Source organism: Camarhynchus parvulus, unplaced genomic scaffold (assembly GCF_901933205.1).
Source record: "Camarhynchus parvulus unplaced genomic scaffold, STF_HiC, whole genome shotgun sequence".
Taxonomy (NCBI): Eukaryota; Metazoa; Chordata; class Aves; order Passeriformes; family Thraupidae; genus Camarhynchus; species Camarhynchus parvulus.
Genome location: NW_022148666.1, coordinates 45034 through 69683, shown reverse-complemented (window position 1 = coordinate 69683; position 24650 = coordinate 45034). Strand labels below are relative to the sequence as shown.

Genomic DNA, 24650 nt, shown 5'->3' with positions numbered 1-24650 from the left:
CCGTACCTGCCCGTGGTTTATTGAGATGGTGGGCGTGGCCGTGGGCGGGGCTATGGGCGGAGCCAGGGGTGCTCGTGGCCCGTCGGGCGGGCTCGAAGGCCAGCATGGGACCCCCCAAAAAACACCCCTGTGGTTTATCGAGGCGGGGGCGGGGCTAGGGGCGGAGCCAGGGGTGCTGCAGGCACTGCCGGGCCGTGGCGCGTCGGGCGGGCTCGAAGGCCAGCATGGGCCGCAGGAAGCGCGCGAAGGCGGCCGCCGGCCCCCGCGGCCACTCGTACTTCTCCTGCAGCACCGCCCGCAGCCCCCACGGCCGCAGGTGCCGGATGTGCCGCAGCTCACCTGGAAAGGGGCGGGGTCAGGGGCGGGGCCGGCGGGGGACACGCCCACGCCTGGGTAATGCATGCACACCCAGCAGGGGGAGGGGCAGGGATGGTCCTGGCCCCACTCCAAATGATGGGTGTGGTCAGGACACGCCCCCATCCCAATGTGGCCATCCCCCCCATAAGGGGTGTGGTCAGGACATGCCTCAAAGCTGTGGCCCCGCCCCTTACGATGGGTGTGGTCAGCACACACCCCTCCCCTCATGGGCGGGGCTATGAAATCACAAACCCCACCCCCTTCCCACCCCATGACCCTGCTGAGCTCAAGCCCCGCCCCCTTTCCCAAGACCACACCCCCTATGGTTATGACACCACCTCCACCCCTTCATTTGCATAACTCCACATTTGTGTCCCACCCCCCACCACACCTAGATGGCCACACCCAGCTCTTAGCCCCGCCCTCTGGCACCCTGCCCGGCCACACCCACCCCTAGCCACGCCCACGGCCCCGCCCTCACCTCTCCTGTTGAAGAACTCTCGTGAGTAGCGCCCCCCGAGGGCCACGTGCCGCGGGATCTCCCCCAGCAGCTCGATCACGTGCGCTATGTGGTCTGCGGGGCACGTAGGGCACGCCCCTTTTAGCCACGCCCACCTCCTTTAGCCACACCCACCCCTTGGTTCCATTCCCTTTAGCCACGCCCACCCCCTGGTTCAATCCCCTTTGGCCACGCCCACTCCCTGGTTCAATCCCCTTTGGCCACGCCCACCCGGCTGGTTCAATCCCTTCTCCTCGCCCCACCCCCACATGGGGGTTTTCACTTGGCCACGCCCACTTGGGCAAGCCCCCCTCCATTGGCTGCCACACCATGGTGGCTCCACCCACTTATGAGCCACACCCCTTGTTTGAAGCCCTGTGCTCAACGGCCACGCCCTTGGCTCAGGCCACACCCCCTTGGCTCCTGATTGGCTACCAGAGACTCCGCCCCCTTTCTACATCCTTATTGGGGAGGCCCCGCCCATATTTACCACGTCCTGCCCATCCAAGGCCCAACCCATCCCTGAGATCACGCCCACATCTGAGGCCACACCCGCATACCTGAAACCACACCCATTCCTGAGGCCACACCCATCCCATATACCATACCCATCCCAGAGGCCACACCCATTCAAAGACCACGCCCACCCAAAGCCCCGCCCACCCGGTGGCCCCACCCACCCTCGTCCCGGCTGTACTCCTCCCCCGAGTGCGGCTCGAACAGGTAATCGCCCGTGGCCAGCTCGAACGCCTGCAAGGGGGACATGGGGAGGGGTCTGCGCAGGCCATGGCAGCCCCCTCCTCACATTGGGGGGCATGGAAACCCCCTCCTCACATTGGGGGCCATGGAAACCCCCTCCTCACACTGGGGGGCCATGGAAACCCCTCCTCACATTGGGGGCCATGGAAACCCCCTCCTCACACTGGGGGCCGTGGAAGCCCCTCCTCACATTGGGGGCCATGGAAACCCCCTCCTCACATTGGGGGGCATGGAAACCCCCTCCTCACATTGGGGGCCATGGAAACCCCCTCCTCACATTCGGGGGCATGGAAGCCCCCTCCTCACATTGGGGGCCGTGGAAACCCCCTCCTCACATTGGGGGCATGGAAACCCCCTCCTCACATTGAGGGGCCATGGAAACCCCCCCCTCACCATGGGGTCCCCGGCAGCCCCTCCCCAGCCCAGACCCCTCCCCACCCTGGGGTCCCCAGCAGCCCCTCCCCACCCGGCCCCCCCTCACCATGCAGGCCGTGCTCCAGATGTCGGCGGGGGGGCCGTAGCCCGCGCCCAGCAGCACCTCCAGGGCCCGGTACTGCCGGGTCTGGATGTCCTCGGTGAAGTGTTTGTGCTGGGGGGGCACGGGGGGGTCACCCCCTGACCCAAAACACCCCAGAACCCCCCGAACCTGCATAAACACCCCCAGACCCAAACCACCCCCAGACCCAAAACCCCCCAGACCAAAACCACCCGACCCAAAACACCCCCAGACCCAAAACACCCCCAAAAACTGCCCAGATCCAAAACACCCCCAAAACACACAAAAACACCCCCCAGAACCCCCCCGAACCCAAAAAAAAACCCCCCAGACCCACATGAACACCCCCAAAACCTCCCCCCAGTGATGCCCCCAGTCCCCCCAGTCTCACCACCCAGCAGCCGTTGCCCAGGTCGGCGATTTTGATGCGCAGTCTGGGGGCAGCTCGGGGGTCCAGGGGGTTCTCCTGCCCCCCCGGCAGCCCCCCCTCACCTGGAGGGGACACTGGGGGCGTTGGGGGCACACCTGGGACCCCCAGTGCCCCCCCAGTGCCCCCTCAGTGACCCCACCCCAAATTTCCACCCAAATCCCAAACGGCCCCTCCCGACACCCCCAACCCCAAAACCCCCCAATTTCCCCCCAATTCCCCATCCAGACCCACCCCAACCCCAAATACCTCCCAAATCGACCCCAAATTCCCCCTCTAGACTTCCCCCAAACCCCAAATGCCCCCCAAATTGCCCCCTAGACACCCCCAGCCCTAAATACCCCCCAAACCCACCCAAAATTCTCCCTCTCCACCCTCCTAACCCCAAATTCCCCCCAAAATCACCCCAACCGCCCCAAATCCTCCTCAAGACCCCAAATTCCTCCTCTACACCCCCCAATCCCAAATTCCCCCAAAACCTAACCCAAGCCCCCCACCAAAATGCTCAAGACCCCAAATTCCCCCTCTAGACCCCCCTCAACCCAAATTCCCCCCAAATTCTCCCTCTAGACCCCCTCAACCCCAAATTCCCCCCAAATTCTCCCTCCAGACCCCCTCAACCCCAAATTTCCCCCAAAACTCACCTCAAACCATTCCCCAAAATGCCTCTCCAGACCCCAAATTTCCCCCAACCCCCTCCCCAAAATGCCTCTCCGGACCCCAAACCCACCCCAAATTTCCCCTCTAGCCCCCCCAACCCCAAATTCCCCCCAAATCCCTCCCCCAGCCCCCCCCCCCACTGACCCAGGGTTTTGGGGAGCCCCTCGGAGCCCCCCGAGATGAGGGAGCCCGAGGTGGGGGTGAAGAGCGAGTCCGAGGCCGAGCTGGGGCTGGGGGGGCGCCGGGGGGGTCCCGGGGAGCCCCCCGAGAATCCATCGCTGGAGCCGCCCCCCCCCGCGGGCAGCGTGTGCACCCCCGAGGACGAGGCCCCGCTCGGGGGGCTCCCCCCAAACTCCTCCGGGGGGTCCGGGGGGGTTTCTGCAGGAGGAAGGAGACCCTGAGACCCCTCCCCACACATGAATTCACCCCAAAAATTCACACCCCAAAAATTCACACCCCAAAAATTCACACAAATTTGCCCCAAAAATTCACACCCCAAAAATTCACACTCCCCCACAAATTCACCCCAAAAATCCACACCCCAACCCCCCACACAAAATCACGCCAAAAATTCCAACCCCAAAAATTCCCATCCCCCACAGATTTACCCCAAAAATTCACACCCCAAACCCCCCCACAAATTTACCCCAAAAATTCCAACCCCAAAAATTCCCACCCCCAACAAATTCACCCCAAAAATTCCCACCCCCAACAAATTCACTCCAAAATTTCACACCCCAAACACGCCCCCCCCCAAATTTCTGGAGCTCCAAAGCTTCGTGGGGCTCCCCAAAACTGGTCCAGGGACCCCAAAACCGGCCCCGGAGCCCTTCAAATTGGTCTTGGGGTTCCTGTGCACCCACAAGGCCCAAACAAACCCTGGGGACCCCAAATTGTTCCCTCCACCCCACCCTGGGGACCCCAAACTCACCCTGGGGACCCCAAATTGTCCTTGTGGATCCCCCCAGCCCATCCTGGGGACCCCAAATTGTTCCCTCACCCCACCCTGGGGACCCCAAACTCACCCTGGGGACCCCAATTTACTTTTGGGGATCCCCTCACCCCACCCTGGGGACCCCAACCCTGCCCCTCCCATCAAGATGTCACAGAATGCCCCCCAGTGGCCTGGGACCCCTCAGTGTCCCCCCAGGGCACCCTCTGTGTTCATCCCCTGCACTGACCGGTGTCACTGGCTGTCCCCAATGTCCCCATTGTCCCCCCGGTGTCACTGCTGCCCCAGGCACTGACGGTGTCGCTGTGTCCCCCCGGTGTCCCCCCCGCACTGACCGGTGTCCCTGTCCCCCCCCGCACTGACCAGTGTCGCTGTCCCCCCCGCACTGACCGGTGTCCCTGTCCCCCCGCACTGACCGGTGTCGCTGTCCCCCTGGCACTGACCAGTGTCCCTGTCCCCCCGCACTGACCGGTGTCCCTGTCCCCGGTGCCCCCCCCGGCACTGACCGGTGTCCCTGTCCCCCCCGCACTGACCGGTGTCGCTGTCGCCCCGCCTGCTGGTGTCCCGCTGTCCCCCCCAGCAGCTGCCGGTGTCGCTGTCTCCCCCGCCCCCGGCTGGTAGACCCTGTCCCCGCCGCGCACTGACGGGTGTCGCTGTCCCCCCCGGTTTTGGGGGCACGAGGGCAGACCGGTGTGTCAGCTGGGGGCGCACACACCGGTGAGCATCGCTGGTGGGGAGCCGCACAGCTGTAGCACAGGTGTGACCACACAGCAGCTGTCACTCTCACCGGTGAGCACACACACACAGCGGCGAGCACACACACACAGGTGAGCACACACATACAGGTGTGCAAGGACAGGTGTGAGCACACCCAGGTGAGCACACATACAACACATTTGGGGGCAGAGGGCAGAGAGGTGAGCACACATAGGTGAACACACACACACAGGTGAGCACACACACACACAGGTGAGCACACACACAGGTGAGCACACACAGGTGAGCACACCCAGGTGAGCACACACACCCAGGTGAGCACACACACACACAGGCGAGCACACACACACAGAGGTGAGCACACACATACAGGTGTGCAAGGACAGGTGTGAGCACACACAGGTGAGCACACACACACACAGGTGAGCACACACACACAGAGGTGAGCACACATAGGTGAACACACACACCCAGGTGAACACACACACACAGGTGAGCACACAGGTGTGAGCACACCCAGGTGAGCACACACACACACAGGTGAGCACACAGGTGAGCACACATAGGTGAGCACACACACACCCAGGTGAGCACACACACCACAGGTGAGCACACACAGGTGAGCACACACACCCAGGTGAGCACACCCAGGTGAGCACACACACACTCAGGTGTGCAATCACACTCACAGGTTCCTCCTGGGGTGCCGAGCTCACTGTGGACAGACAGGAGGGGGGGTCAGCCCAGGTGTGGGGATTTGGGGACCCCCAGAGCAGTGAGTGGCGGGTTGGGCACACCTGGACTTTTGGGGGATCAACAGGTACCTGCACACGGGATGGGTTTTTGGGGTTACCCACACCCCAGGACGGATTTTTGGGGGTCACCTGCATTCCTGAGGAGGATTTTGGGGCTCCCTGCCCCCTGGGGCAGGTTTTGGGGTACCTGCCCCTCAGGGGATGGATTTTGGGGCTCCCTGCCCACCAGGATTGGATTTTCGGGATCCCTCCCCTGTGGGGTGGGTTTTGGGGCACCCTCCCCCCGAGGATGGATTTTGGGGTTCCCTGACCCCCAGAAGATGAATTTTGGGGCACCCTTTCACCCGGGGATGGATTTTGGTGTACCTGCCCTACAGGGGGGTACCCTCCCTCCCGTGGATGTATTTTGGGGCTCCCCCCCACCACGTATTGATGTGTTTTGGGGTACCTGCCCCGCGGGGGGGGCCGTCGCCCCGCGCCCACCGCGCCGCCTGCGCCGCCAGGTGCCGCAGGTAGGGCTGGGGCACGCACAGCAGCACGTTCTCGGGCTTGATGTCCGTGTGGATGATCTTGCACTTGGTGTGCAGGTAATCCAGCCCCTCCAGCACCTGCAACAGCACCCCCAAACAGCGGGGGTGAACCCCGAAATATCAGGGGGACCCCGACATCGAGGGGAAACCCCAAATCTGAGGGGGGCATCCCAATCAGGGAGGACAGGCAAAATTGGGGAGGGACAGGCCAAATCGAGGGGAGAACCCCAAAATACGGGGAAACCCCAACATCGGGAAGGAAACCCCAAATCTGGAGGGGCATCCTGATCGGGAAGGGACAGCCCAAATCTGCAAAGGCACCCCAAATTTGGGGGGGCACCCCAAAGCAGGTGGGGCACACCAAAGTGGGGAAAGGCACCCCAAAGCTGTGAGGGGCACCCCAAATCAGGGAGCTGGGGGGGTCTGGGGGTCTCTGCGCAGCACATTTGGGGTCCCGGTGAACCAGGAGGATTTGGGGGGATTTGGGGGTCTCTGTTCAGCCCATCTGGGGTCCCACGGAGGGATCTGGGGGCACAGAGCCCCCCCATACCTGCCGCACGATGCTCTTGACGCAGGGCAGGGGCAGCCCCTGGTAGTTGGATTTGATGATCCAGCGCAGCAGTTGGTGCCCCAGCACCTCCAGCACCATGCAAACATCTGGTGGGGGCGGCAGTCAAGGAACCCCCAGACCCCTGGGACCCCCTCAACTGGGGGTACCCCCCCTGAGAGCCCCCCCAAAAGGATACGGACACCGTTGACGCCCGAAATCTTGAAGTCGTCGATGAGCTGCACGATGTTCTCCCGCTTGGGGTCGCTGGGGTCCGAATCCCGCACCTGGGGGGGGCACGGGGGGGTCACGGCGGTGGATTTGGGGGGTCTCAGGTTTGTGGGGGCGGGGGGCACTCACACATTTCAGCAGTTTGATCTCATCCAGGGCCGTCTCCGTGTATTGGGGGGCACTTTTCACCACCTTCAGCGCCACGAAACGTTTCCTCCTGCCCAAAGGAAAGCAGGGGAACTCCCCCCCCAAAAATTCCAGGGGAGCTCCCCCTGAACCCCCCAGGAGCCCCCCCCGGGTGTCCCCGCACTCACCGCAGGTCCCAGCAGAGCCACACGGTGGAGAAATGGCCCCAGCCCAGCTTGCGAACCACGTGGTAGCGCCCGTGGAAAAGGTCCCCGATCCGAACCGGGTAATACCCGCCTGGGGAGGGGGCGCGGGGGGGCGGAATTGGCACTCTGGGCATTGGGGAACCCCCCCGAACACCCCCAAAAGGAGCGGGGTGTCCCCACCTTTGCAGTAATCGCGGGGGTCCTCCTGCTCCCCTTCGTCGGAGCCCAGCAGGGACTCGGACAGCGATGGCGGCGCCGGGGGGGGGTCTGGGGACACCTCGCCGGGGGGGCTGGGGGTCCTGAGGGGGGGGACAGCAAAGCTGGGACCCCCCCCTGGCCGGGCCACCAACCCCCAGCTCCCAGCACACGCCGACTTTGGACCCCTCCCAAAATCTGGAACCTTTGGCGGTCTCCTCTAGAATCTTCAGGGGTCTCCTCTCTGCCCCACCATACCTGCTCCCTTCGGGGGTCTCCTCCCTGTCCCCCTCCCCAAAATCTGCTCCCTTTGAGGGTCTCCTCCCCGTCCCCCCTCCCCAAAATCTGCTCCCTTTGAGGGTCTCCTCCCTGTCCCCCCTCCCCAAAATCTGCTCCCTTTGAGGGTCTCCTCCCTGCCCCCCCTCCCCAAAATCTGCTCCCTTTGGGGGTCTCCTCCCTGTCCCCCCATACCTGGTCCCTTCGGGGGTCTCCCCCATTCTGGGGGGGGGGTCCCAGGGTGGTCCCACAGTAGCAAAGGAGCCGGGAATGGTCCCAGGGGAGCGCTGGGAGGTCCCAGAGCCCCCCCCGAGCTGGGGGGGGGGCAGGTGCGGAGCATTCTGGGCCATCACCCCCCCAAAATAGAAATGACCTCAAGGCCCCCCGGCCCCGCGGGGCTAAAAATAGCCCAGGAGGGGGAGGGGAGGCTCGGAATGTCCCCCCCCCATCCCCTAAAATGGGCTCTGCTCGTGTGTGTGTCCCCCTCCCCCCCATTCTGGGTAAGGGTCGTGGCCCCGCTGACCCCCCCTCACCTTGGGGGCGCTTTCGGTTTTTTGTCCTTTTTGCGCTTTCTCCTTCTCCTGACGGGATCTGGGGAGGGGATTTGGGGGTCACGGGGGGGTCGTGGTATCACAGATCCCCTTGTGTCCCACCCCCAGGTACCCCGTGTGACCCCAGCCCCAAAATCCACCAACTCTGGAATGTCCCCTCAGAGTCCCCAAAAATCCTCAGGACTCCAATTTCCCCTCAGGGACCCCCTTTTCCCCTCATGCCTCCCCCAGACCCTCAGGAGCCCCATCACGCTCCCCCTGCTGAGGGACCCCATTTTCCCCTCATGGCCCCCCTCTAAGACCCCATTTTCCCCTCACAAACCCCATTTTTCCCCTCACAACCCCCATTTCCCCGCTCTCAGACCCCATTTTCCCCCTCACAAACCCCGTTTTTCCCTCACAAACCCCATTTTTCCCTCACAAACCCCATTTTTCCCTCACAAACCCCATTTTTCCCCTCACAAACCCCGTTTTCCCCTCACAAACCCCATTTTTCCCCTCACAAACCCCATTTTTCCCCTCACAAACCCCATTTTTCCCCTCACAAACTCCGTTTTTCCCTCACAAACCCCATTTTTCCCCTCACAAACCCCATTTTTCCCCTCACAAACCCCGTTTTTCCCTCACAAACCCCATTTTCCCCTCAGACCCCCGCCCCTCACCGGGCCCCCCGCGCAGCTCCATTCCCCGCGCTCGCCCCCGCTCCGCGCGTGGCGCCCCCTGGCGGCCGGGGAAAGGGGCGGAGCAACCCCACGAGCTCCGCCCACTGACCAATAAGAAGCCGCCATGAGGTCCTGGCCACGCCTCTAACCACGCCCCTACGTCGCCATGGAAACGAGGCCTAGAGCGACGCCGCCGGGAGGTCCCGCACTGCTTTGTGGCGATATAACGAGACCCAGCCCCCCCGTCGCGGCTGTCACGATATTCTCCGTATCGCGACAGCATCCGCAGAGCCCCGACAGCCCTCAAGCCCCGCGACATCTCTTGGGTCAGGCAGCGCTGCGCTCCCGGCGCACCCAAGGTGACACCGCCCCCTCATTCCCGCCCTCGCCGCTGATTGGCTGCCGGCACTGCGCGCGTCATCCGAGCGCGACGCATCACCATGGCAACCGCGGGGTAAACACGGAAGTCCCCAAAACCAGGCCCGGGGTTCCCAAAATCGCAGCGGGACCCCACCCAAAAACGCAAATCTCCAGACCCCCCCTCCTTTCCCAGGGCCTCCCGAAGGGCCTGGGGATCCCGAAATATCTGGGGAGCCCCCCAAAGGGTCCTGGGGACCCCCCAGCGCCTGTCTGGGGGAGGTGGGGGAGGGGGCCGAGCCCCCCACGAACAGACGGGGCCAGGGGGCTGCTGGGCATCAGTTTAATACCGGGGTGCGGGGGGGTGTGGGGGGGCAGCACCCCCGGACCCCCTTCCCCCCCCCCCCCACAGGTGCTGATACTCGGGAGAGGGGGGAGGGGCAGAGTGAGGACCCCTCCCCCCTCCCCGTTTCCCCCCTTTCCCATCCCCCAAACAGCAAAATCCCACAGTGGTGTTGGGGGTGGGGGGGGAAGAAAGAGGAGACCCTAGAAAAAAAATACCAGCCCCTCCCCCACCATTCCCCCAGTCATTTTGAGGAGGGGTCTTCTCCTTCTTCATCATCATCTTCATCATCTTCTCTCCCCCCCCCCACACAAAAATCAGCCGAGGTTCATCCGCGGCGTCCAGCGCTGTGTCCCCCTCCCCCATTTTCCATTTTTTGCCGGGGGGGGGGGTTTTGTGTCACCCCCAAACTCAGCCCCCGCCACGCACCGAGAGTCCCTTGGGGGGCTTTTTTTGGTTTTTGGGTGGGGGGTGGGAATTGGGGAGGGGGTCGGGCTCAGCCGTGGTTTTTTTTTTGTTTTGGTTTTTTTTTTTTTTTTTTTTGGTTGTTGGTTTTTTGTTTTGTTTTGTTTTTTTTTTTTTTTGGGTGGTGGGGCGGGGGGGGGGGGGGTCCGGAGGGTCTCTCTGAAGGTTGGGGGGGGGGGTTTTTTGGGGGTTTGGGTGGGGGGTCGCAGTCCGGGGGTTCAATATCAACTCTTGTCGGCGGCGGGGTCTCTGTGGCGCGAGGTTTTCATGGTCTCCAGGTACTCCTGCTGCGACACCGCCAGCACCGACGACAGGATCTCGTCGTCCTCCCAGTCGTTCAGGCCTGAGAGGCGGCAGGAACCCCAAAAATTTCAATGTGGGGTGGTGGAGAAGCTTGGGGGGGGGTTTGGGGGGGGAATAAAAAGTTTGGCAGCTCTGGATGCAGCCCAGGTATTGAAATCGGGGTGGGGAGGAGGTTGGGGTGGATTTGGGCTCTAAAATTGGAAAATAAAGGGATGAATCTGCTCCCTCTGTGGGGTTTTTATCAAAAATTCAGGCTGGTCAAGTTTTCAAAATCCCAACTTACTAAAAGTTTTCGTTAAATGAGCCTAGGAGTAAAAATTCCACCCCTAAACTTCATGCCAAGCCTCCAAAATGATCCCAAGTCCCTCAAAATGACCCTAAATCAGCCCCAAAATCACCCTAAACCTCCAAAAATTACTCTAAACTCCCAAAACCGACCCCAAATCTCCCCCAAAACGACCCTCAACCTCCAAAACTACCAAAAATTTCAATTTGGGGTGGGGGACATGGTTGGGGGTTTGGGGGAATAAAAAGTTTTGAAGCACTGGATGCAGCCCAGGTATTGAAATTGGGGTGAATTTGAGCTCAAAAATTGGGAAAAAATGGATAAATTCTTCTAAACTGCATGCTAACACTCCAAAATGATCCTAAGGCCCCCCAAACGACCCTAAACACCCCCAAAAGGACCCTAAATCACCCCAAAATGACCCTAAAACCTTCCAAAACAACCCTAAGATGCCCCAAAATCCCCCCAAACAGCCCTAAAATGCCCCAACACGACGCAAAATCCTTCAGAACTCCTTCAAACAACCCTAAAATGCCCCAAAATCATCCCTAAAAGGCCCAAAATCCCCCCAAAACAAACCAAAATCCCTTGAAAACGATGCGAAATCCTCCAAAACCCCTCAAAACAACCACAAAACTCCCCTAATCCCCCCAAACCCAAAATTCCCCCAAAAAAACAACTCTAAAACCCAAAATCCCCTGAAACCCCCCAAAAAAAACCTAAAACGCCCCAAAACCCCCCCAAAACGACCCAAAATCCTCCAAAACCACCTCAAAAAACCCGAAAACGCCCCAAAATCCCACCCAAAACACCCCTGAAACCACCCAAAAATCCCCCCAAAATCCCCCCAAAACGACCCAAAATCCTCCAAAACCCCCTCAAAAAACCCTAAAATGCCCCAAAACCCTCCCAAAACAACCCAAAATCCCCCAAAACCAACCCTAAACTGCCCCAAACCCCTTCTCAAAACAACCATACAACACCCCAAAATCCCCCCCAAAACGCCCCTAAACCCACCCAAAAAATCCCCCAAAGCGACCCAAAATCCCCCCAAAACGACCCTGAACTGTCCCAAATTTCCCCCAAACCCCCCAAACCCCGGGTTTCGGGCTCACCGAAGGCGGTCGGGGACATTTGCTGCATGATGGCGCGGCACTCGAGCGCGGGGTACAGCGACACCAGCGGCGGCGTGGCCCGGCCGCCCCCCGCCCCCAGCTGGCTGCTGGTCCCTGGGGGGGGCAACGGGGTTAGAGACCCCCCCAAAAACCCCAAAACCCCAAATATGGCATCAAGGAACCCCCCCAAATCCCAGCCCCCCGCCCCCAGCTGGCTGCTGGTCCCTGGAGGGGGGGGAACGGGGTTAGAGACCCCCCAAAAACCCCAAACTGGGGGCAGGGGCTCCCAAAAACCCAAAATGCTGTCAGGGTCCCCCCCAAAACTCCAAATCCCCAAATTTGGGTCAGGGACCCCCCCAAAGCCCACCCACAGCTGGGAACAGGGACCCCCCAAAACCCCGTATTTGGGATCAGGGACCCCCCAAGCCCAAATCTGTCCCGATTCCCCCAGTGCCAATCCCAGCGCCTCGTTAACACCCCAGCACCCCAAAAACCCCCCAGGAACTCCCAGTGCCCCCAGTTTGAGTTTCCCATCACCCCAGTCTGGGCTCCCAGTGCCCCCAGTTTGGGACTCCAGTACCCCCAGTTTGCCCCCCAGTGCCCCCAGTTTGCCCCCCAGTGCCCCCAGTACCCCCAGTTTGCCCCCAGTTTGCCCCCCAGTGCCCCCAGTTTGCCCCCCAGTTTGTGCCCCAGTTTGTGCCCCCAATGTCCCCAGTTTGTGCCCCCAGTGCCCCCAGTTTGCCCCCCAGTGCCCCCAGTTTGCCCCCCAGTGCCCCCAGTACCCCCAGTTTGCCCCCAGTTTGCCCCCAGTGCCCCAGTTTGTGCCCCCAGTACCCCCAGTTTGCCCCCCAGTTTGTGCCCCAGTGCCCCCAGTTTGTGCCCCCAGTACCCCCAGTTTGTGCCCCCAGTACCCCCAATTTTCCCCCCAGTTTGTGCCCCAGTGTCCCCAGTTTGATCCCCAGTGCCCCCAATGTCCCCAGTTTGCCCCCCCAGTTTGTGCCCCCAGTTTGCCCCCCAGTGCCCCCAATGTCCCCAGTTTGCCCCCCAGTTTGTGCCCCCAGTCCCACCTGGGGCGCAGGGCGAGGGGGGTTTTCCGGCGGGGGGCGCTCCGGGCGAGGGGGGTTTGGGGCCGGGGGTCTCGGGGTGCAGCCCGGGGTGCTCGGGGGAGGGGGCGGCGCTGCGGGGCCGTGGCGAGCGGCCGCTCCACTCGTCCAGGCCGCTGGCGGCCGCGGCCGTGGCCGAGCTGCACGTGGCGCTGGCCTTGCGCGGCTGGGGGGACAGAGGGGACACCAGAGTGACCACAGAGTGACCGCAGAGTGACCACAGAGTGACCACAGAGTGACCACAGTGTGACCGCAGAGTGACGGCAGAGTGACCACAGTGACCACAGAGTGACCGCAGTGACCACAGAGTGACGGCAGTGACGGCAGAGTGACCAGAGTGAGCACAGTGACCACAGTGACCACAGTGACCGCGGTGACCGCAGTGACCACAGAGTGACCGCAGTGACCACAGAGTGACCGCAGTGACCACAGTGACCAGAGTGACCGCAGTGACCACAGAGTGACCACAGTGACCACAATGACCAGAGTGTGACCACAGAGTGACCACAGTGACCACAGAGTGACCACAGAGTGACCGCAGAGTGACCACAGAGTGAGACCACAGTGACTGCAGTGACCACAGAGTGACCACAGTGAGCACAGAGTGACCGCAGAGTGACCGCAGAGTGACCACAGAGTGACCGCAGAGTGACCAGAGTGACCACAGTGCGACCACAGAGTGACCACAGTGACTGCAGTGACCACAGTGAGCACCGCGTGACCACAGAGTGGCCACAGTGACCACAGAGTGACCAGAGTGACCACAGGGGTCAGTGGCCGCTCCACTCCTCCAGACCACTGGCCACGGCTGCCGTGGCCGAGCTGCACGCGGCGCTGGCCTTGTGGGGCTGGGGGACACAGAGGGGACACCAGAGTGACCACAGAGTGACCACCAGAGTGACCACAGAGTGACCACGGAGTGACCACAGGGCAGGGGGACAATGGTCGGACGTCACTCTTGGAGCAAAGAGAACACCATGACAGGTTGGGGACACCTGGGGGGACACCAGGGGCTGGCAGGGACATCGGTGGTGACACCAATGGTGACACCAGGGATGACAGGGACAGCGACGGTGACACCAGGGACACCAATGGTGACACCAACAGACGCCAGGGGATGGCGGGGACACCAATGGGGACACAGACGGTGACAGGGACGGTGACACACGGGCGCTGTCCCACCTGCCGCGCCTGCTTCTCCTGGTCGCGCAGCCACTGCAGGTAGGACTCGCGGGCCACCTGCTCCTCGATGGCCTCGTTGGTGGCCTCCCAGTCGGTGGCGCGCTTCTTGTCCTCCAACATCTGCTGCTCGATCCATGACTCCTCCGACGTCTTGATGGCGCTCTTCATCAGCGACTGCTCCGCCAGCTGGGGACAGCGGGGACGTGAGGGGACAGCGGGGACAGCGGGGACAGCGGGGACGTGAGGGGACAGCGGGGACACAGGGGACAGCGGGGACACAGGGGACAGCGGGGATGTGAGGGGACAGCGGGGATGTGAGGGGACAGCGGGGGGACACAGGGGACAGCGGGGCCGTGAGGGGACAGGGGGGACGTGAGGGGACAGCGGGGACACAGGGGACACTGTGGGACATTGGGGACACTAGGGACATTAGGGATACTGGGGACATTGAGGACAGCGGGGACATTGGGGATATGAGGGGGCATTGGGGACACCAGGGACATTGGGGACACTGGAGGACACAGGGACATTGGGGGACATGAGGGGGCATTGGGGACATCGGGGACACCAGGGACACTGGGACACTGGGGACACAGGGATGTGAGGGGACACTGGGGACATGAGGGGACACTGGGGATATGGGGGGGACGCTGTGGGGCACGGGGACTTGAGGGGACACCGGGAACACACCACAGGGGACACCGTGGGACGTGCAGGGGTTCCACCCCCCAAATCAAGGCCCCCAGACCCCCAGTTGGGGTCCCACTGCCCAAATCAGACTCCCCACCCCCCAAACTCGGGGTCCCCCTGCCCCATAGCCCCGGTTTGAAGGAGGGGGCTCAGGGATGGAATAGGGGGGTCAGGGAGGGTCCCACTCCCCAAATCACAGCCCCCAGACCCCAATCTCAGGGTCCCCCATGCCGTACCCCCAGTTTGAAGGAGGGCAGCCCCAGCCCCATGGAAAGGGGGCTCAGGGATGGAATGAGGGGGTCAGGGATGGAATGGGGGGCTCAGGGATGGAATGGGGGGTCAGGGATGGAATGGGGGGCTCAGGGATGGAATGGGGGGTCAGGGATGGAATGGGGGGCTCAGGGATAGTCCCACCCCCCAATCTCAGGGCGGGACCCCCCAAATCAGTTCCTGCTCTCCAAAATGGGGGTTCCACTCCCCAAATCACAGCCCCCAGACCCCAAACTCGGGGTCCCACCTCCTGAACTCGGGGTGCCCCACCCCAATCTCGGGGTGCCACTCCCCAATTCAAGGCCCCCAGTCCCCACACTCGGGGTCCCCCCTGCCCTGTACCCCCGGTTTGAAGGAGGGCAGCCCCAGCCCCACGGAAAGGGGGCTCAGGGATGGAATGGGGGTCAGGGATGGAATGGGGGGCTCAGGGATGGAATGGGGGCTCAGGGATGGAATGGGGGGCTCAGGGATGGAATGGGGGCTCAGGGATGGAATGGGGGGACTCAGGGATGGAATGGGGGCTCAGGGATGGAATGGGGGGCTCAGGGATGGAATGGGGTGTCAGGGATGGAATGGGGGGCTCAGGGAGGCTCCCACTCCCCAAATCACAGCCCCCAGACCCTAAACTCGGGGTCCCCCATGCCGTACCCCCGGTTTGAAGGAGGGCAGCCCCAGCCCCACGCCGATGGTGGCCTTGTTGGGGTTCACCACGGAGTTGTAGTGGATGTTGCGGTGGTAGCTGACCCGGATGGGCTCGTCCTCGTTGTGCTGGATCCCGTGGAACGTGTTGATGGGCTCTGGGCACCCCAAAAATAACGCACAGCGCCCCAAAAATACAGTGAGATCCTTGAAAAAAACAGCTGGGATCCTAAAAAACTGCCTGGGAGCCCCGAAAATGCAGATGGGATTAAACAAAAAAAACCAGATGGGGTCTCAGAAAAACAGATGGGATGTCACAAAAACAGGTGGGATCTCAAAATGCACACGGGATCTCAAGTACAGATGGCACCCCAAAATACTAACAGGACCCAAAATACACAGGGCACCCCAAAATACAGAGGGGATCTCAAAATATACATAGCACCCTAAATAAACGTGAGACCCCAAAATACACGTGGGACCCCAAGTACACATGGGATCTCAAAATACAAATGGGACCCCAAAAATCCGAAGTACACGTGGCACCCCAAAATAACACATGGTACCCCAAGATACAGACGAAATCCTTGAAAAAACAGCTGGGATCCTAAAAAACTGGCTGGGAAAATGCAAAAATGTAGATAGCATCCCAAAAAATCCAGATGGGATCTCAGAAAAACAGATGGGATCTCGAAATACACATGGGACCCCAAATACTGACGGCACCCTAAAAATCCAGATGGCACTCCAAAGTACACGTGGCACCCCAAAAATACAGATGAAATCCTTGAAAAAACAGCTGGGATCCAAAAAAACTGGCTGGGATCCCCGAAAGTCCAGATGGGACTCTCACAAAAACAGCTGGGATCCCCAAAAATCTGGATGGGATCCCCAAAAAACCAGACGGGAGCCCTGAAAATCCAGATGGGATCCCAGAAAAACAGCCGGGAACCTCAAAAAAACCAGATGGGATCCCCAAAAATTCAGATGGGATCCCCAAAAATCCAACTAGGATCCCCAAAAATCCAGCTGGGACCTCCAGAATGGCACCTTGGACCCCTCCCCAGTGCTCCCAGTGTCCATGGGACCCCTCCCCACTGCTCCCAGTTCCTCAGGGACCCCTCCCCAGTGCTCCCAGTGCCCATGAGACCCCTCCCCATTGATCCCAGTTCCTCAAGGACCCCTCCCCATTGATCCCAATTCCTCAGGGACCCCTCCCTATTGATCCCAGTGCCCGTGGGACCCCTCCCCATTGCTCCCAGTTCCTCAGGGACCCCTCCCCAGTGCTCCCAGTTCCTCAAGGACCCCTCCCCATTGATCCCAGTGCCCGTGGGACCCCTCTCCAGTGCTCCCAGTTCCTCAAGGACCCCTCCCCAGTGCTCCCAGTTCCTCAAGGACCCCTCCCCATTGCTCCCAGTTCCTCAGGGACCCCTCTCCAGTGCTCCCAGTTCCTCAAGGACCCCTCCCCATTAATCCCAGCACCTACTGGACCCCTCCGCAGTGCTCCCAGTGCCTCAGGGACCCCTCCCCAGTGCTCCCAGTGCCCCCAGCGTCACTCACCAGTGCCGTACTGGTAGACCTCGACGGGCCGGTTGTACATCTCGGCCATGGCCTGCATCTCGATGTGGTTCCCGTGGCAGGTGCTCTTGCGCTTGCGGTTGATGTAGGTGGTGAAATCCTCCGTGACGTAATTGGAGAAATAATCGGCGTTCTTCATCTGGGGACACAGGGGACAGGCTGGGGACACAGGGGACAGGCTGGGGACACAGGGGACGGGCTGGGGACACAGGGGACAGGCTGGGGACAGCTGGGGACGGGCTGGGGACAGGCTGGGAACAGGCTGGGGACGGGCTGGGGACAGGCTGGGGACACAGGGGACAGGCTGGGGACAGGCTGGGGACAGGCTGGGGACAGGCTGGGGATGGGCTGGGGACAGACTGGGGACACAGGGGACAGGCTGGGGACAGGCTGGGGACAGGCTGGGGACACAGGGGACAGGTTGGGGACACAGGGGACAGCTGGGGACAGCTGGGGACACAGGGGACAGGCTGGGGACACAGGGGACAGGCTGGGGACAGCTGGGGACACAGGGGACAGGCTGGGGACAGGCTGGGACAGGCTGGGGACAGGCTGGGGACAGGCTGGGGACTGGGGACACGGGGACAGGCTGGGGACAGCTGGGGACAGGCTGGGGACAGCTGGGGACAGGTTGGGGACACAGGGGACAGCTGGGGACAGGCTGGGGATGGGATGGGGACAGGCTGGGGATGGGATGGGGACAGGCTGGGGATGGGATGGGGACGGGCTGGGGACACAGGGGACGGGATGGGGACAGACACAGAACCACAGGGACACTGGGGACAGCACTGGGAGAGCCCTGGGGACGCTGAGAAACACCAGGGACACACTGAGAGAGCCCTGGGGACACTGGGGGACAGGGGAGGGAACAGCAGCCTGGTCCCCCCGGTGCTCTGAGCAGCCCCCAGTCCATCCCAGTCCATCCCAGTCCATCCCAGTCCCTCACCAGGTAGTCCATGCAGTGCTTCCTCACCACCTCGTGCATGTCCTGGTCTCCGTACACCTGATCAGCTGCGGGAGGGGACACACAGGTGACAATGGGGAGGGGTGGCAGCACCTCTGGGGGTGGGGGGTTGGGGTGATTTTGGGGTGATTTGGGGTGATTTTTGGGATGATTTGGGGGGGTTGGGGTGATTTTTGGGGTGGTTTTTGCGGTGATTTTAGGGGTGATTTTTGGGGGGTTTTGGGGGGTTTTTTGGGGGGGTTTTGGAGCTCACCCACAGCCCGGAACAGGCAGGCCCCGTCCTCCTTCATGCGCTTGATGATGAAGCCTTTCTTCTCCCGCAGAGCCTTCTCGAACCGGTGCTCCTGCTGGAGACACAGCCGGGCTCGGGGGGGGCTCGGGGGGGGCACGGGGGGCCCCCGGGGCATTTGGGGGGGTATGAGATGGGGGGAGCTGAGGGGGGACAAGGAGTTGGGGTCACAAAGGGGATGGGGGAGGGGGGTCCCTTGGGGGTCCCTCAGAGCATTGGGGGGGGGCACGGGGGGGGGCACTGGGGGGGTTTGGGGGGTACAGGGGGGGGTTCCAGGGGTGTCACCAAGCAGAGGGGACACCGGGAAATGTGGGGAGGGGTCCCAGGGCAGCAGGGAAAAGGGCGGGGGGTGGGGCAGGGTCCAGGAAAACTCGGGGGACAAGGAGGGGTCCCAAAACGGGGGATGTCCCAAAGCAGTGACAATTTGGGGACAAACGGGGGCAAAAAGGGGACAATGACGACAGCGCGACACCGCGGGGACACCGAACCCGGCAGGTCCCTCACGTCCCCTGGTGTCCCCACAGTGTCCCCCTGATGTCCCCCTCCTGTCCTCTGATGTCCCCTTGGTATCACCCCAGTGTCCCCTGATGTCCCCTCACTGTCCCTCAGTGTCCCCTCCATGTCCTCCTGCGTCCCCTGATGTCACCCCGTGTCCCTCAATATCTCCCAGTGCCCCCTGGTGTCCCCCTGGTGTCCCCCAACGCCCTTTGCTGCCCCCCGATACCCCCAGCGTCCCCAGATGCCCCCGGTGTCCCTCGCTGTCACCCCCCGGTGCTCATTTTGTCCCCTCAGTGTCCCCTGATGTCCCCCCGGGTCCTCCCCAGTGTCCCTGGTGCCCCTCAGTGTCCCCAGACGCCCCCCAATGTCCCCTCGCTGTCCCCCCAGGTCGTCTCCGGATGCCCCCGGTGTCCCCTCGCTGTCCCCGGTGTCCCCGCACCTGCTCGGCGGTGGCCGGGTCCATCTCCACCCTGCCCGCCTCGTACTCATCCTCGCTGTTGTAGCCACCTCCCGCCTCGTCGGGCCCGGGGCTGCCGCAGCCGGGGGGTCCCAGCCCCATGCCGAGCCCGATCCCGCCGGGGCCCGAGCCCGCGGGGCCCGCGCTGGGCCCGGCCCCTCCTCGCCGCCGCCGTTTGCTGTGCCCGGGGCCTCCTCCCGCTCCGCCGCCGCAACCGGGCCCGCGGGGCTCGGGCAGCCCCAGCGCCGCCGCCTCCAGCCCCAGCAGCGCCGCGGGGCCGTCGGTGGAACCGGGACCGCCGCTACCGGAGCCGGGCCCCGCGGGAGGAGGAGAACCGGCGGCTCCGGGCAGGCCGGCCCAGCCCCGCAGCGGCGGCGGCGGCGAGGGCGCGAGGCCGCGGCCCCCACGCCGGGCCCGCCGGGTTCGCCGACGCCTCCGGGGCCTCGCTCGGGCCCCGCGTCCGCTCCGCGCTCGGGCCCCGCGTCAGGGCCGGAATCGCCATCACCGTCGGGAGCCGGGACCGGCTTTTCTTGGGGAGGATGGTCATGGCGGGGCGCGCATGGGGCGCGGGCGCGGCGCGGGGCTCGGGGGGCGCCGCGGGGCTCGGGGGCGCCCCCGGCGCTGAGGGGCCGCGGGCGCTGCGGCCGCCGGGGCCGTGTCAACATCAACAGCCGCGACCTCCGACCCCGCGCGCGCTTCCGCCTCGCCCGCGCCGCGCCGCGCCATTGGCTGCCGGAGGTGAGAGCGCGTTATGATTGGCTGAGAGCGTGGAGGAAGTCCCGCCTTTCGTCTCTGCGCCTCGGTGAGGTGGAGGCGGGATGGGTGTTGCCATGGTGATGGCGGGGGAGAGCGGGGATTGGGTGAGGAGGGGAGGGAGGGAGGTGATTGGTTGGTTTCGGGGGAGGGGAGGGGAGCGGTGATTGGCGGGGGGAGGTGTCGGTTTAGCGGAGGGGGAAGGAGCCGTTCGGAGTAAACGCGAGCGCTGATTGGGTGACGGGACGTCAATCATCGGTGGGAGGGAGCAGCGAGGAGACGCCGAGCGCTGATTGGTGCGGGTCTTAACCCCCACCTGCATCGCCTTCCTATTGGCAGCAGCAAGCGACCTAATTTCCTATTGGCTCAGGCGCGGCAGGGGCGGAGCTGAGGACAGAAGCACCGCCCCATTCATAACCCCACCCTTCACCTGTCAATCTGCCGTAAACCCCGCCCCTTCCCCGCCCTCCCACGTGCTCCGATCCCCCCAAAACCACCCAGGACCCCCCCAAAACCCTCCAGGACCTCCCAAAAACCCACGAGAATCCCCCAAAACCAGCCAGGACCCCCCAAAAAACCACATGAACTCCCTCAAAACCCCTCAGGACCCCCCCCCAAAAATCCACAGGATCTCCCTAAGACCCCCCAGGACCCCCAAAAGCAGACCGGAGCTCCATTTCCAGCTCCTTTATTAAAATCCATCCCCACCCCCCAGGAATAAGGAACGTTCCCACGGCACAACCCCAAAAACGAGAGGGTGACCCCCAACAACGGGAAGGGAATCCCCAAAAACGAGGCTGTGACCCCCCTGGGGAACACGGGGGGGCTCCAGCTGCTCTCCCTGAGCTTTTGGGGGGGTCCCCAAATTCCCCTCCAGAATCTGAACCCTCACTTGGGGGGTGGGGTCCCAAAATTCCCCTCCAGGACCCTCTCAGTGCTGAACCCTCCCTTGAGGGGTGGGGGGTCCCTCGGGCTGGGGGTGGGAGGGGGGATCTGAGGTTTGGGGGGGTCCCTCCCCCCGGGAGGGGTCTCTGGGTGTTCCCCCACCTCAATGTGGTGGGGCCGGTCATGGGGGGTTTCTCAGTCTTTGGGGGGCTCTCTCAGTCCATGGGAGGGTCCCGGGGGTCTCTGGGGGGTCTCCCCCCCTCAATGTGCCTTGTGGCGGGGCCGGTCGTGGCCGCGCTGGGCCCGCGCCAGCTCCCGGCCGGCGTCCAGCAGCAGCAGCGCGGGCACGAGCACCCAGAGCCCGTTGAGCCCCACGAAGTAACCCCAGAAATAAAAGGGGTGGGGGTCGCTGTGAGCCCAGCCCGCCCGCGCCTCCGTGGCGAAGTACAGGATGTCACCGTACAGCTGGCCTGGGGACACAGACAGGGACAGGGTTAGGGACAGCCTGGGGACACAGACAGGGACACAGGGGACATGGGGACAGCCTGGGGACAGCCTGGGGACAGCCGGGGTGAGGTACAGGATGTCACCGTACAGCTGGCCTGGGGACACAGGGACAGGGACACAGTTAGGGACAGCCTGGGGACACAGACAGGGACAAGGACAGGGGTTAGGGACAGCAACAGGGACATGGGGACAGCCTGGGGACAGGGACAGGCTGGGGGCTGCGACAGAGCCCATCTGGGGGACGGTGACACTGGGGACACAGGGACACGGCACAATGGGTGCACTGGGGACAGGGGACACTGAGATGGTGACACAGGTGACACTGGTGACACAGGGCCACGTACCCAGGGACACCACGAGCTGCAGGATGTAGCGGGCCGGGTGCTGCCGCAGGAGGGCGAGGAAGGTGAGGAAGCTCAGGGGACCCCAGGCCCAGGCTGTCACCGTCTCCATGGCAACTGTGAAGTCATCGCTCCTGCGGGAGGGGGAGGGGTCAGCTGGGGACATTGGGGACACGGCCACCCCCTCCCCACTGTCCCCATGTCCCCAACTCACGTCATGTAGCGGCTGTCGGCCTTGGCGTATTCCTTCCCTGCAATTTGGGGAGGGGGCTTCGGGTCAGGGGGGCAAGGGGAGCCAGGGGACCCCCAGCACCCGGCTGTGCCCCTGCCCACCTGCCCAGGGACCCCGCCCCACCTACCCAGCGACCGCCCAGATACCCCAGGGACCTCTCCCCACATATCCAGGGAACCTTCAAGGCCCTCTGATGCCCTTGGGACCCTTCCCCACGTGCCCAGAGACCCGACAAATGTCCCAGGGACCCCTCCTCAAGTGCCCAGTGCCCCTCTGATGCCCTTGGGAGCCCTCCCCATATACCCAAGGAACCTTCAGAACTCCCAGATGCCCCAGGGACCCCTCCCCACGTGGCCAATGCCCGTCCAGTGTCCCGGGCTGCCCTCGAGACCCCTCCCCAGCGCCCCCCGCGGGTGCTCACAGACGTCGGCCAGCAGCCCGGTGTCGGCGGGCAGCTCCCGGTGCCGGAGGCTGAAATATCCTTCCAGGACCCCGTGGATGCCGGTACAGAGCAGGAACCAGCCCAGGACCAGCCGGCGGGCGGGGCTTCTCTTGGCCACGCCCCTCGCACCGCCCTTGGCCCCGCCCCCGGCCCCGCCCAGGGCCCAGCCCAGCGCGAACAGCGCCGCCGCCGCCGCCGCCACCGCGCCTGCGCACTGCCAGCCGGGCCGCGCGCCCGCCACGTAACCCGGCAACGCCAGCGCGCGCGGCCAATAGGGGTGCGCGCTCGTCTCCATGGCAACAGTGCCCTGTGGGGAGGGAGAGCGTGAGGGGAGGGCGGCGGTGAGCGCGGCCCGCCAAGGCCCGACCGGAGAACGGCGGCCGCGGCACCGCCTCCCCGCGCACCCCGCGCTTCTCCGCGGCTCCCCGCGGCTCCTCTGCGCTCCCCGGCCCGCGCGGGGCGGTCCCGGCGCTTCCCGGTCGTAGAGCGCGGTGAGCCCCGGCCCCAGCGCGCTCCCGGCCCCGCTCACCTCAGCCGCTCCCGCGCCACTCCCGCTCCCGCGCCGCTCCCGCGCCCGCCGCCGCCGCGCCTCACCCCGCCCACACACCGCCCCCGCCGCCAATAGGAGCGCGGCGGCTCAAGGTCGGCCAATAGGAACGCGGCCCGCCCACTTCTGCCGGACCCTGATTGGCCGCGCCCGCCGCTGGGGCGATGTGGGGCTAGGGGTGTGGTCTTGTGTGAGGGCGTGGTCTCTGTTTGGGGCGTGGCCTCTTAATGAGCGTTTCTATTCTCCGCCCAAAGGGGCGTGGCCCCACATAAGTAGGCGTGGCTTAACCGTCTATAGGGGGGCTCTGTAGGGACCCCCGCCCAAATTATACAGGGGTCCATAAACCCCCCCAAATTATTTAGGGACCCCACAGGTCCCTCCCAAATTCCATCACCCCTCGAAATTATTTAGGGACCACAAGGACCCCCCCCAAAAATTATTTAAGATCCCAGAGACCCCTCCTCAAATTTCTATATGGACCCCCAGAAGCCCCCCCCCCCAAATTATTTAGGGGCCTCATGGACCCCAACCCCAAATTTTATCACTCCCCCAAATTATTTAGGGACCAGAAGGACCCCCCCAGAATTATTCAGGAACCCCACAGACCTCCCCTAAAATTCTATATGGACCCCAAGGACCCCCCCCCAAATTATTTAAGGACCTCACAGGTCCCCCTCCAAATTATATCTCCCCCCAAATTACTTAGGGGTCCCACAGACCCCCCAAAATTATTTAAGGTCCCATGGACCCCCCCCAAATTACTTAAGGACCCCAAAGACCCCACCCCAAATTATATCCCGCCCCCAAAATTATTTAAGGACCCCAAGAACCCCCCAAAGTATACAGGAACCATACAACACCCCCCCATTTTATATAAAGCCCCCCCCAAATTTTTTTCTGTTTTGGGGCCCCCAGAAACCCCCAAATCCCCGATTTTCCCCCCCGAAAAAAGGAGGCGGAGCCAGTGCTGGCAGCAGGTCCTGTATTGCCCCCCCCAGGGGCCCCCCCAAACCCCCCCCCCACCACAGACCCCCCCCCCAAAAGGAGCCGCTCGCCAGGAGCAGCGGGGGGCGGGGGGGGAGGGGCCGGGAATTTGGGGACCCCCCCTGTCCCCTCCCCCACCCCCAAAACGAAGCTGGGGACCCCCCCTTGGGCAGGGTTTGTTTGGGGGGGGGTCACACGAGGGTCCCGGGGGGCTGCGGGTCTGGGGGGGGAGGGGGGGTGGTCCCGGGGGGGTCCCTTGGGGGGGGGGGGGAAAATTCCGAAAAAAAGAGAAAAGAGAAAAAAAAGGAACAGAAAAAGGAGAAAAAGAGAAGAGAAAGCAGAGTTAGGCCCCCCCAAAATGACCCCCCCGCCCCAAATTCTGCCCAGCCCCTCCCCCACCCCGATTTGGGGACCGCCCCCCCCCCCCAAAAAACCGAACCCGGAATGGAGAAAAGATGGAAAAGAGGGGGGAGG

General features: G+C 63.3%; 3 protein-coding genes across 4 annotated transcripts; all 3 read right to left on the bottom strand.

Annotated features, from left to right (window-relative positions):
• Positions 1-3: 3 nt before the first annotated feature.
• Positions 4-8025, bottom strand: SRPK3 (SRSF protein kinase 3). The gene is made up of 15 exons (XM_030970748.1): positions 7929-8025; positions 7443-7561; positions 7245-7353; positions 7060-7147; positions 6899-6986; positions 6703-6809; positions 6071-6230; positions 5557-5582; positions 4684-4849; positions 3343-3576; positions 2503-2603; positions 2097-2204; positions 1537-1606; positions 839-931; positions 4-339 (listed from the first exon to the last, which is right to left on the bottom strand). Exons 1-15 carry the CDS (start codon positions 7952-7954, stop codon positions 155-157), a joined length of 1680 nt encoding a protein of 559 aa, XP_030826608.1. The 5' UTR covers positions 7955-8025; the 3' UTR covers positions 4-154.
• Positions 8026-10264: 2239 nt separating this feature from the next.
• OTUD5 (OTU deubiquitinase 5) lies at positions 10265-19679 on the bottom strand. 2 transcript variants are annotated; one of them, XM_030970751.1, is made up of 9 exons: positions 19468-19679; positions 18495-18588; positions 18224-18288; positions 17260-17416; positions 15709-15857; positions 14101-14286; positions 12883-13084; positions 11816-11929; positions 10265-10454 (listed from the first exon to the last, which is right to left on the bottom strand). In XM_030970751.1, exons 1-9 carry the CDS (start codon positions 19585-19587, stop codon positions 10336-10338), a joined length of 1206 nt encoding a protein of 401 aa, XP_030826611.1. In that variant the 5' UTR covers positions 19588-19679; the 3' UTR covers positions 10265-10335. The 2 variants fall into 2 exon arrangements, with proteins under 2 accessions (XP_030826611.1, XP_030826612.1); XM_030970752.1 differs by having other exon boundaries at positions 18495-18585.
• Positions 19680-20923: 1244 nt separating this feature from the next.
• LOC115917022 (3-beta-hydroxysteroid-Delta(8),Delta(7)-isomerase-like) lies at positions 20924-23226 on the bottom strand. The gene is made up of 5 exons (XM_030970756.1): positions 23175-23226; positions 22625-22952; positions 22186-22222; positions 21975-22105; positions 20924-21593 (listed from the first exon to the last, which is right to left on the bottom strand). Exons 2-5 carry the CDS (start codon positions 22938-22940, stop codon positions 21385-21387), a joined length of 693 nt encoding a protein of 230 aa, XP_030826616.1. The 5' UTR covers positions 22941-22952; positions 23175-23226; the 3' UTR covers positions 20924-21384.
• Between the last annotated feature and the right edge of the window lie 1424 nt (positions 23227-24650).

Coding starts and splice junctions, on each gene's coding strand:
- SRPK3 (XM_030970748.1), bottom strand. CDS start 7,954: ATGGGGGAGACCCCCGAAGGGACCAG. Junction 6,810..6,898: donor TTCGGGCGTCAACGGTGTCC/GTATCCTTTTGG, acceptor CGCCCCCACCAG/ATGTTTGCATGGTGCTGGAG. Junction 1,607..2,096: donor TCTGGAGCACGGCCTGCATG/GTGAGGGGGGGC, acceptor TCCCCCTTGCAG/GCGTTCGAGCTGGCCACGGG.
- OTUD5 (XM_030970751.1), bottom strand. CDS start 19,587: ATGGGGCTGGGACCCCCCGGCTGCGGCAGCCCCGGGCCCGACGAGGCG. Junction 18,589..19,467: donor ACCCGGCCACCGCCGAGCAG/GTGCGGGGACAC, acceptor CTGTGTCTCCAG/CAGGAGCACCGGTTCGAGAA. Junction 17,417..18,223: donor AGCACTGCATGGACTACCTG/GTGAGGGACTGG, acceptor CTGTGTCCCCAG/ATGAAGAACGCCGATTATTT.
- LOC115917022 (XM_030970756.1), bottom strand. CDS start 22,940: ATGGAGACGAGCGCGCACCCCTATTGGCCGCGCGCGCTGGCGTTGCCG. Junction 22,223..22,624: donor CGGGCTGCTGGCCGACGTCT/GTGAGCACCCGC, acceptor CCCAAATTGCAG/GGAAGGAATACGCCAAGGCC. Junction 21,594..21,974: donor GCAGCTCGTGGTGTCCCTGG/GTACGTGGCCCT, acceptor CTGTGTCCCCAG/GCCAGCTGTACGGTGACATC.